This window comes from Mchenga conophoros, linkage group LG2, assembly GCF_057382185.1.
Source record: "Mchenga conophoros isolate Kocher_MC1m ecotype Shallow Benthic linkage group LG2, M_conophoros_male_GT1.1, whole genome shotgun sequence".
Lineage (NCBI taxonomy): Eukaryota > Metazoa > Chordata > Actinopteri > Cichliformes > Cichlidae > Mchenga > Mchenga conophoros.
Window position 1 is genome coordinate 22,348,863 of NC_140527.1, and position 12,081 is coordinate 22,360,943.

Here is a 12,081-nt window from a genome sequence, read left to right on the forward strand (position 1 = left end):
CAATCTGCATTTTTAGCGAGTCAACTTCATCACGACAAACATGAAGCAGCTTCGGATGACCTTGGCTTACATCAAAACTTTTCTACACAGGAAGTTTTGACTATTATCCACAGTACAGTCGCCTGCTTTGCTCTCTGCAGTGCATCTTCCTCTCTGATGAATCCTTTTCCTCTCCACAGGAGCCCGGTTGCAGTCGGCCATGGTTGCTACTGTTTGGCCCTGCTGAGGTCTGTGCCAGCCGCAGCCTACATAGTGCTGGTAACTGTTCTGCGCTATCATCTCTTCATATGGAGTGTCTTTTCACCCAAATTACTGTACGAATCCATGCATCTCCTGCTGACTGCAGGAGTCTGTCTCTTCTTCATCACCATGGAACAAAGCCCCAGCTCAAGTAAGTCTTAGGAAGCCAAAGACTGAAAATCCCCCCTAAAGGATCAGACTTGGTCTTATACTGTGTGGGACTTTCAGCCTGATCCACGCTACAGTGTACTCACCTTCACTCTCTAAGTTAATTCTGTTCACATTATGTGAATAGATGTTTGTGAACTCTGTTGCAAAAAATACTTCGGGGATGCACTTTTAATGTATTTTTGAGAAGCATATTTAAATATTTAATTCTTTTCCAAAAAGAAAAGTGTTGAAGAGGATGAATAAAAATGAGATGATGTAAAGATTTTAGAGGGTTTTTTTTTTTTTTTACATACCTCAGGGATGAGTGTACAGTGAGCAGCAACGGGCGCTTTGACTCCATGATTAATTGAATGACTTTGATGTTACACTGGAGAGCTTGATGTGAATGTGCTGTGAGCGTTTGATAATACTTGTTTTAGTCTCGACTTGCACCCTCATAGTTGTTTTCACTTATTCATGCTGAGCTTTATAGTGGTGAAAATGTACAGACTAATGCTGAGAAATATGCGATGTCACTAAAGTGAAAAAGATCTTACTTAACGGTAGTTTGAGCACACGTGCAAATACTAATGATTATGACTCAGTTCCATTTAGCTGCTTCAGTTTCAGTCACGGGACCTGATTTTTCTTTCTGAAAATCTTGTGAATGCGATAACTTGAGAACAAAGCAACGTAGATTTTGATTTGATACTATAGGCGTGTTTTCTAGGAGGCTGGCAGTTGTCCGAATTGTTCGCCTCTATGGTAGAGATCAAATACTGGAAATACCGCCTTAGATATTTTGCCATCTGTGTTCTTACCACGTTGTTTCATGCAGGCTATATGAATGTGAATAACCAACCTTTTTACTAGATGGAGTTTAAAACTATATACCACAACAATAAAATGATTAGATTAATAATAAAACTTCTTCCTGCTGAAGAATCAATTTGCTTTTCCTTTATTAAGTCTTTGATCATCTCTTAAGTAAAACTAAATAAGATCGACTTTATTTATTCCAAAAGTTAGAAAGTTACTGTGAAAAACATGAAAACCAACCTAGCAGTTTTTTATATTGGTGACTAAAGTTTTTGTATACAGTGCCAAATCACAACAATAGTTACCTTGAGGCACTTTATATTGTAAAGTAAAGACCCTACAATAATCCAGAGAAAACCCCAACATTCAGCTGACCCACTATAAGCAAGCACTTGGTGACAGTGGGAAGCAAAAACTCCCGTTTAACAGGAAGAAACTTCCAGCAGAACCAGGCTCAGGGAGGGGCGGGGCCATCTGCTGTGAGCTGTTGTTTGTTTTATATCACAAAACAAAACAGCTCAGAAAAGTCAAACACACACAAGAGAAGTTACACAGAAACATGAGATTAACATCTCTGACCCGACCCACTCTGAGACCTCCAGAATCCCAGTCCATCCATGTCGCTGCAGTGCTTTATGAACTCTGCTCACTGCGTTTCCTTTGGGCTTAGTACGGACAAGTTTGATGAACTGATTGTCTTCCACACACCACAGGTTACCCATGGAAAAGGCATTAACTATGATCCCAGAAGCGAGCAACATGACAACATAACCCCCTGTAAACTAAGTTACAATTTCCATGAAATGAAGTGAGAGAAGATTTCTAAAAAGTACTTCATGCAAAGCAACAAGAAGAGTTTTAATAAAGTAGCATAACCTTCATATTTGGCCTGTAAACAGTCAGGTAATAATAAAGGTAGCACTGAAGCTCTTTTCCTTGGCATTCAACCAGCTCAGCTATGGCTGCCAAACACTTTTTTATGTTTTGACAATATTTGACAATTCGACCACAACCTCAGTTGCCTTTTGTCACAGCACGATGAGCTCAGGTGTAAATGATAAAAAAAAATATCATCTCAACTTCCTGTTGCTCATGCTGGCTGCTGCGTCTTACGGGAGTCATTGTTGGTATTTTTAGTACTACGTGTGCTTTCTCCGTGTTCATGTTAAAACACCTGCTGTGAGAAAGTGTGTGTGTTGTCTCGGTTTAAAAGGTCCAACAACATTAGCAGAAGTTCGAGGGGGACGTCAATCAAGTGGAGCTCCTTTGTGCCCACTCAGTCTTGAGAAAAGAGTCTAATCAGGCAAGTGTAAGTGAAAACAGCTGTGTGGGTGTAACATGGGGGTGCAGAGTGGGAGTTTTCGAGCACATCGCACAATATTTCCAGTACACTGCACTAAACCGTTAGCTAAACTGTGTTCTTTTCTTTCTATTACTGTTTTTGTAACTGTAACCATCCAGTGTCTGGTGACATTCTGAAAGATGTGGACACAAGAAGTTCAGACTTTGGTGTTCGATATGTTCAGATGAAATGAGCAGTTATGTCTGTGGGTCTTTTTGTGTCTTTGCTGCATTAGCCTCCTTTACGAACTCGTATCCCAGTAAATGACCACATTCATATGAAGTTGAGCTCAGTAAAGAGACGCAAACAGGAAAGAGTTTGATGTTGTGTATAAATCTAAATAACTTTTGTTCAGCTTCAAATCCAAATTTCAGCTTTTGATAAAAGGACGAATAATGCTGTTGTTTTTTTCCATTCAGTCTTTTTTGATTTTATGTTTCACTGAAGCTTTACATGTTCTTACTGCACAGAGGCAGCATTTGTTTGAGCTCACTGCTGTTTGTCTTTTGATTTCTACTTGCAAAATTGCGAAATTGCAGCTGGTAAAAATCCAAAACTGTGTGGCGGTTTATAAACACTGCAGAACAAGTTCCAGAAAGACTGGGTTAATAATTCCTCTTCTTTTCAGTAGGGCTTTATTTCACATGATGAATTGTTCTCGTTTGGATTTCGATGCACGACTCGTAAAATTTTGTGTCTGCCAGAGGGCCGCGGACATAAACTTTGTTTAACGTCCACTCAATCTGTTTCTTCAGTATAACTGAGAATCCCACCAAAGTAAAACTGGCATGTAAGCTGGCTTCGATCCAAAGCAATAAGAGTATGGAACCAAGAGAGCAAACAATGTGTCCCTGTCCAAGTACTTAATGGAGCTCACTGTGTGCTTGGACTCTTGTTTTGAAAGTAAAGTCTGAGTTGCAGTGAAGACTGGAGCACTCATCAAACCTCCTGTTTGGCTTCAATTTTGTATAATTTGTTAAAAGAAAATATCCCCGCCTCCAACACAAAAAGCTAGACTTTTAATCCAGCGGGATGTGGTGTAAAGTAGAAAGTAAGACATCATTCCAGCAGTTATTTTGTTGACTCATGGGCTTTTGACGTCGACGAACAGAAGCAACTGCTTCAAAGCTTCTTGTTGATCATAACCTGGCAGTTCTAACCAGGAAAAAAAATCAAGTTGAAAGACTCGGTATGCATCTTTTCACCTCCAGACACCAAAGTGAATCTCATGTTCCCGCCCCAACACTTGTCACTCACCTTGATGAGCTGTCTGCATTGAAACAGCGTCTCACCCGGGGCGAAGATTACTGACTCCCTCCCCCCGAGGCGTCAGAGAAGCAGGTGCCAAACTGGGAAAAGTGGGGGAAGAGGAGGCAACACTGGTGTTCCATGTTTTCCTGAATAGATTTTTGTTTGATGCGAGGTGAGCTCGTCACCTTTTATTTTGCCGCCGTTGTTGTTGCTGTGACTCACCTTGACAGGGACCTCACTGCTTACTACATCGGCACAGAATGGAATTTAAATGCCCCGAGCATCATTGGAAAGTCAGACAAACAAGAGGATTTGCATTTGAATGCAGGGGGGGTCAGGGGCAGACACACGCTGCATATGGATCACTGCAGGTGAGCTGGTTTGCATTACAGGGAGGACACATTTAGCTTTTTTTCTTCTTTCTTTTTTTGGTGGAGCCAGCCTCAAAGCTAAACTGGCAGCATCTTATTGTCAAGTGCCTTTTTCCTCTCGTTAGTTCAACGAGGAATCTCACAAAGATATCAAAGTGTGATGTAAATAGTTGATGAACCAGATAATGATCTACAGGATTATTCTGTCAGCATGCTTCACTTCGCTCGACTTGTCCAATGGTCTCGCACTGTCTTTACAAGTCGAGCTCTTGATCCGACTAAATCTGGATTCCCATACTGTGTTTTGTTTTGTTTTTTTACCAAGATCTCCTCCTGTGATTGTAAAGTGATTTAGAAAAATTTAGAATGACAGCAACACATTTTCTCAGATGGAGATCGATTTTCTGTTTTTTGTAAGAATAAAACATTATGAACCGCTCTGTGGGAACTGCAGCGCCGATGATGAATTATGCTTGAAAAGAGTAACATCCGTCTGTATCTCATCGGCCTCGTGAAAAATCTTGTGAAGCTGCGTTATAATCCTGACCAGTTCTGTTGAGTTTGACAAACTCCTGCAGTCGAAAAGCTTGATTTATAGTACTGCGCTGAATCCCTGCGGAGCACGCACCGTGGTGGGTGACATCATTGTTTGCAATGATACTTGAGTGCGGATGTCTCTGCGCTGCCCTGTCATCATGAGTAAAAGTGAGCTGATCAGGCTGGAAATGAATGATAGGATAGCTTATGAATATCCAGCAAAACAAAGGTTACTTTATCAAAATGCAGGAAAAAGAGAAGACTTCAGTAACAGCATGGTATGGCACATGTCCACATTGTAAGAATATCTTAGAAAATAGAATAGAATAGAATTCAACTTTATTGTCATTGCCCATGTCTGGATATAGCCGTTGGTGAAATCACCTGTTGCATCTGTGCTCCACAGCTGGTTACAAGCTAGCGTTATGCCAGCTAATGTTAAACATGCTAAATTATGCTAAAATTCACCTTCCCACTGTTTGATTAGATTTTTATCCCGTATGAGAGTTTATTGTTTGAGTCCAACAATCTTCTTATCCTTTATTTATCCAGCTAAAAGTCTCGCTGAGATTAAATCCTTTTTTCCAAGACCTAGTCGAGATCCACTTTAAATAAATGGTAAATGGCCTGTATTTATATAGCGCTTTTACTAGTCCCTAAGGACCCCAAAGCACTTTACATATCCAGTCATCCACCCATTCACGCACCCATTCACACACTGGTGATGGCAAGCTACATTGTAGCCACAGCCACCCTGGGGCGCACTGACAGAGGCGAGGCTGCCGCCTAAAGTTTCATTAAAGCTGGCTAACAGCAGCTAACACAGGCTAACAGCAACAAAAACAGCAGCACTTACCAACAGAAAAGTTTACGATATCCTCAACAACTGACGTCAGTGTCCTTGTCATCAGACAGAAGTAAACTTTACTTTAGACTGACATATTGGACTCCTTTCAGAAAGTTTTACAGTTTCCTCCGGAACAAATAGTCACTCGAATTGTCACTTGAATTAGGAGGGATGAGAAAACAGAATTCAGTTGACTGCAAGCTGCAGTTGTACATGCTGTAACTTTAAGCTTTAACATTAGCATATTTATTGTCACCATGTTTGGTTAGTTGGAACCAGAGGTGATTACACTTGGATAAAAAGGCAGAGTGCTAAGTCATTAGCTAACGCTAGCCACTGTAGTTAGCAAGTGGCATTGAGAGTTTTTACACATGCAAAGTAAGACACACAAATATCGAACATTTAGTGCTAAAAAATAGACAAATAAATATTAAATGACTCACAAAACTCATGCGCAAACATCTTGGATAACCTGTACCACTCACGCCGCAATATCATTTGTAATTCTATAATTCCACACTAGGCTCTAGCTACCTTTGTCAGAACACCCGACAGTCAAAGCTGCCACTACCACTGTCCAGCTGAATTATAAAAATTAAAAAGGTGATCACATTCAGAGAGGGGACACTATCTATAGAGACCAAGGTAGTAGTTTCTTTTTGTTTTTTAACATGGGACTCTGGGGATTGATTTACTTGATTTACTGCAGTTTTTCGCACTTAAGCTTTAGCTTCATTTTTAACCTTCTTAAGTTGCTGCTTGAAAAATATCTGCTATAGCATTAGTGCTTTCAGGGAGTTGTGGCAGCTTTATTTGATTACTTTTGTTAGAAAGTGCATGCCAGATCATCTCTATAGAACACAGTACACTATAAATCAGGTTCCAGGGTTGGTTTTATGATTAGAGCTTTTGTTTAATTTATGGGGTTATTTTGTTGTCTATAGGTGGGTATTTTTTTTCCTCGTTTCTGTTAATACTGTCTGTTAAATGTCCAATGAGACCAAGACTTGGATCAAACATTTAAAGAATGCAATAAGCTGTTGTCAGGTGAAGCAAAGGGGTTTTATTGATCAGTCGTCACTTCAAAACAAGAGGAGGAGATGATGTTTGAAAACCAGAATTGTTGTCTGCGTCATTGTAGCTGAAATGCTCGGCTCACAGTAAAGAGCCGAGTTCGTTTGTTAAGTTATTTAATCTTTTTGAAAACTTCACAATTCATCTATAAAACGATCAGAAGCCTCGGAACAGCTTCTCACCAGTGTGATGAGGCAACACTGTGACAGTTTAAACTCCTTCCTCTGTATCCAAGTATCCAGCAGACCATGAAATAGATCCGAATAATTGTTTTGTTCACATGGTCGAAAGCTTTTAGGCATGTGTTGTACATCACATCATAACCTGACTGTGTGTGGGGTTATTTTTGCCCATCTGTGTTGAGATGACTCTTGTATTTCTGTGTGACCTGCACTCCACATTCCACAGTGATGTCAGTCTGTTTTTAAACCTTTTTGTTTTCTCCTGTTCATAATTTGGCAACAGCCCTCATGTTTTCTTTTGTTGTATTTTGTTTTTTCCTAATCTAGCCTGTGGTAAACTATGCAATTCATACTGTTTCTGTATTCAAACACTTCACTCCTCTGTCTGTATTTGATGAATTAGGTGTTTAATCAGATAAAATCTGCCTTTATGTTGAAAATCCCTCTTTTATATCTGTAGTTTTCTGAGTTAGTGTTTGGGGTTTGTTTATTAATGTGAAAAGTGACAGACCTACAAGAATCATCTGTTTATGTTCTCCATATTAAAATAAAAGACTTCCTCTGCAGGATTTGTGTGATTCCTACAAGCTGTTACATTAAGTGTTTTGATAAGGATGTGCACACGTTCCTCCTGTGATATTAGTGATTAGCTGCCCATTAAATTGTCTTTCAGCTTCTTGCATCCTGGGTGGAAGCCATCTGTCTTGATTCCTCCTGCTCTGGAGGATGGATGACATATGATGCACTTTTCACTAGAGTCTCAAAGTTTCCTACTGATTTAGTAAAATTGGACATAAAACCATCTGTGAAAGGGCACCTAGCGTATCTTAACATACAGTATAGAAGTAGGAGGATGATAATTTAGTAATCATCCCTCTATCTGCTATCCACCCACTAAATAATTATTTTATGCCTTCAGGAGCTGGACTTCAATGCCACCATTAAAGGAGCCACACATTCCACGCTCTGCTCGCTTCTGAGTAGGAGTCTCTTTTAAAACCTCCAAAGCGATGATGCACCCAAGATGTGTTATAGCCCTCATGCCACAAATGTAAGGCACACAAAGCTGAATTCAGTGAGCTTTTAATTGAAAATATTGACTCGAAACTAGAAACCAGCTGGAAATAATAGATACACACGTGAAAGCGTCGATATGGTTGGTTTGTGCAGTTTTAGGCCATACTGAAGTACACATATCTAATATTTTCTTCTTTTGCTTGTTTTCATGATGCACGGTTCTCTATGTAGGCTGTTAAGAGTTTCCTCTTGGCTGAATTCAAGCAATTCAAGTTGAATCCAATCACCTTTTTTCTACAGCTTTTGAGTAATCGTGCCTTCTAGCTTGCTCTGAGGGATTGAGGTGTTCCCAGGCCTTAGGGCCCACTTTTCGATTCCCGGGTTTACGAGAGCTTCTGATCAGATGAGCAGACTCCCGTCCAATTGGCAAAGGTGCCGCCAGGTGTCCAAACAGTCAAACTTCACTTTTCAACCTCAAGTGGCGAATAAAGCCTTGATTGATTGATTGAATGAGGTTGTAATTCTTTTGGCCTTTTCTGTGGCTTTATTGGGGACAGAGAATCTCAACCATTGGTCCTTCATTCACCGATATGAGCACAGAAATGTGCATACTGTGAAAGTGCCCACAGAAAATTACTCTGGATTCATGAAATGTGAGCTCTGACCAGTTTCATCCTTACCTCCATGCATACGTTAGTGAATCTGAATGTAAGTAAACACATTCATTCAGAGGTGTGTCATGGAAAAGTACTGCTGCAACAATAACTCTTCATTGACTGAAACTAAAATTGAAGAGTGTCCGTGGATGAAGCCAGCAAAGGTCTACCTCCTCGTATTTTCCTCAGGCAAGACGATGGATAACAAACAAAAGAAAGAAGTGATATTTAAGCTGCACTAACTGAGTCGGTGAAGGTTGTGTCCACTGAGACACGATGTTGCTGTATACTGTAGCTGGGTAAAAAAAAATACACAAAGCTCTGACATCAAAAACAGACTGGAAGAAAAGGAGGGAAGCGGGAGGAGGATGAGCAGCTGATTTATCTGCTCAATGTGAGAAACTCACCACATTTATTTTAAAAAAGTTCATAAGTGGGAAATTACTAATAAATTAAAGTGTAACTGATGTCAACCAGGAAGGATGTCCTTCTTTAATGAATGCAGTTTTAATACGCTAAGCATACAAATGAGATACTGTATGACCACTGCCGTGTATGAAATAATGATGCTTTGGAATTGTTTTCTTCTGTTTTCTTTATTGACGTCTCAAAGTGAACATATAAAACAAAAGCTCCAGCCTGTTGTTCAATCATTTGTGTTATTTCAGGAAAATAAATAATGATGATTAAATAATCTCAGTAGTTATCTTGGCCTTCTTCCTCTAAGGTTTCACCTCATACTCAGATGCAGATATCTAGTTCAAGAGGGACATTCCTTCTAGCCCAACTCATGGTTGTTGTTGTGGTGACCACCCTCAGGCTCTGGCCTCTGAAGGATTACACTGAAACGCTACAAGGAGACCATCAACTCTGGAACGTTGCAGGGTGTAAACATGTCGGCACAAACAGCAGCTGAGACCATCGAGGTGATGTGGCTGTGTTTTTGGCCCAAACAGCAAGACTGCAGTGCTCAGCTGTGGGCTCATGAATACCCTGATATCTGCCCCACTCTTTTCACTCCAGGCATCTCTGTGAAAGGAAAGTGTCCTGCTCCAATCCTGCTCCGAGCCTGGTGCATCGAATATGGAAAACTCTTTTTCTTTCTCGCTCTGTAAAAATTTTAATCTTTGCGATCTGTGCCACATGTGTCAAAAGAGAAAATTTCTTCTTTCAAAAGACTTTAAATGTTGGAATCTATATACGAGCAAAGACATGGAGTCAGACAGGAAACAGCAGCTTTCAGCCCATCCTAACACCATAACCAAATGTCATTGTTTTGTTTTATTATTTTTTGTAATAAAACCTCCCACACAGCTGTTAATTTGTTATGCTCATGCCTGTGAAACAGACTAGATAAGAAATATGTGCTAGGACAAAGTTAAAGATTCCTTGCGAAGCTTTTCCAACACAATGAATCCGACTTTATGAAATGACCCACACTGTCAGGAGCTGTTAAACTCTGCTTGTGAGTCATGTGATTTTGCTGTGTGGAAGCCTGTCTGTAGAACTACGCTCAAGTGTGCTTAACTAAATGTTGCTAAAGAGCCTAAAGTGTGACCAAACTGTACATGAAAAGGCTATACTGGACACGCTTCTTCAGTGAAGTCAAAGCGTGTCAAACTGCATGTTTCTGGCTGCTGGTGAGATTGTCAGCTCGCAGCGAGGCCCTCAGTGAAACTGCTCTGGGGACAAACTACACACACAAGCATGGTGTGCAGGGAAAAAGGCAACAAGCTGCTTTACCGTGTTCAACAGGAATCTGTTACAATCGTGATGCCCTTCATTTGGCTTTGGGTTAAGTGGAAAACAGTCCTGCATATTTCACCTTCGTTACTGTCACACGTTCATCTACAACACAGCTCTTGCTCTTTAAACAATGACTAAAATGTGTTTTTAAACATACTGCTGGGTCTAAGAACATCAGGAAACTCCTGTGGGGAGCTTTGTTTCCGGTGTCCTATTCGCGCCTGGTTTACGGTCCAAAACAAGTTAAGCAAATGAATGAATCAAGCGGCGATTTACATTTCTATAGATGTCTTGGGCATTTACCCAATATATCTGTAAATGATGTTCATCGACTTGTCGATATTTTTTCCCCGCGCCTCAGAGCAAAAGAGAAAAGGGATTCAAATGTTATATTTCTCAGCTGTCCCTCGTTTATCGCGGGTGTTATGTTCTAAAAATAACCAGCGATAGGTGAAATCAAGTAGCCAATTTTATTTTTTGACGGTGCAAAACGTTTGGTGGACATCGTGGACATACAGCACTGCACTTCAGAGTCACACTGCAGCGATTCTGTACTGTACAGGAGAGACGTCACAGAGGAGATCGTCTGCAGCGATCAGGACACAATGTGACGTAAAAAAAATAAGCATGCACTAAACTTGCACTAAAAAATCAGCGAAACAGCGAGGTGAAAGGTGAACCACGTTATAGCGAGGGACCGCTGTAATTTTGAAGGTAAGTCACAACATACCCTTTGTAAATACTAATGTATAGAAACCGTTACCAGCAATTGTTCATTTTTTGTGTGGCTTTTTTCACAGTTTGTTAACATGCTGTGTAGGTGTGTACTTGACTAGCTGATATGGACATAACGGGGAAACATCTGGTTTGACTATTCTTCACCTGTAGTTTGAATGCTGCCTGTTTAAATCATAATAACTGTCACTATACAGAGATGTGCTTCTGAATGTGCAGTGATGCAGTTCTGCTTGGGTTGAGTGATGTAAACAACTGATCGATCTAAACTCTTTAAACATCAAAATTGATCATTAGATTTTTTATGACACAACAGTGGTGAGTGTTCCCACCTTCTGCTCTTTGTAACTTAACGCGATCTTTCCGTTTTCGAGTTTTGGACATGATTTTGGAGTATATCTTCGCAGTAGCGATTGACCGCAAAGTAAAGCTACCGGAAATGTAGAACCCCACATCCGGTCTCAAACCAGGAAGTTAGCATTTTCTCATGCACAGGGTCAATTCTCTAAGATGATGGCTTATCATCAAAAGAAAAAAAATGGTGTCATTCCTGGTAAGGCTTGTGTTGATCACAATCAGCCAAGGATCTAAAGGTCAAAGGTCACTCTTTCGAGGATGCCAATGTTCACATTTTGGACAGAGAAGACAGATGGTTTGAAAGAGGAGTGAAAGAAGCCATGTCCACTGTTAGCGACCATCTTTGAACAGAGGGCGGGGCTTAACGCCCACTCACATCCTGGGCCATCTGACCTCAGGAAATCACATGATAGGGTGGGGTTAGGTTTCACAATGAGCTCACCCGAAACCCTGGCTGATTGTGACCTACACCCGCTTTCACACCTTGGCTCATGTGATTAGAGGATCATCAGGGGGTCCTTTTGTCCCTCTTTGGGGGGAAACTCCCACTGGGTTTAAATCTGGGACTTTCCACCATTTGACCTTAGAACTGAAGAAGCTTCTTGGATGAGAGTGAAACGTCTTCAAGCAACTTAAAGAAGTCCAGACGCTTTTCTTTCCAAGCTCCTTTGTTTTTCTACAATGTCACTTGCTGGAACATTAAATGTTTATCCTTGTTCTAGTGCTAATTTAGTAACTAACTAAATGTTTGTACAAG

At 40.6% G+C, this 12,081-nt stretch overlaps 1 protein-coding gene across 2 annotated transcripts in view; it reads left to right on the forward strand.

Annotated features, from left to right (window-relative positions):
- The window catches only part of pigg (phosphatidylinositol glycan anchor biosynthesis class G (EMM blood group)), a 93,108-nt gene extending 85,729 nt beyond the window's left edge, over positions 1–7,379 (forward strand). For both annotated transcript variants that reach the window (XM_085288197.1, XM_085288206.1), the window contains one exon: positions 180–7,379. In XM_085288197.1, the coding sequence (XP_085144323.1) occupies positions 180–402 (223 nt within the window). In that variant the 3' untranslated portion in view covers positions 403–7,379. The remainder of the gene's footprint in view (positions 1–179) is intronic.
- Positions 7,380–12,081: the final 4,702 nt, after the last annotated feature.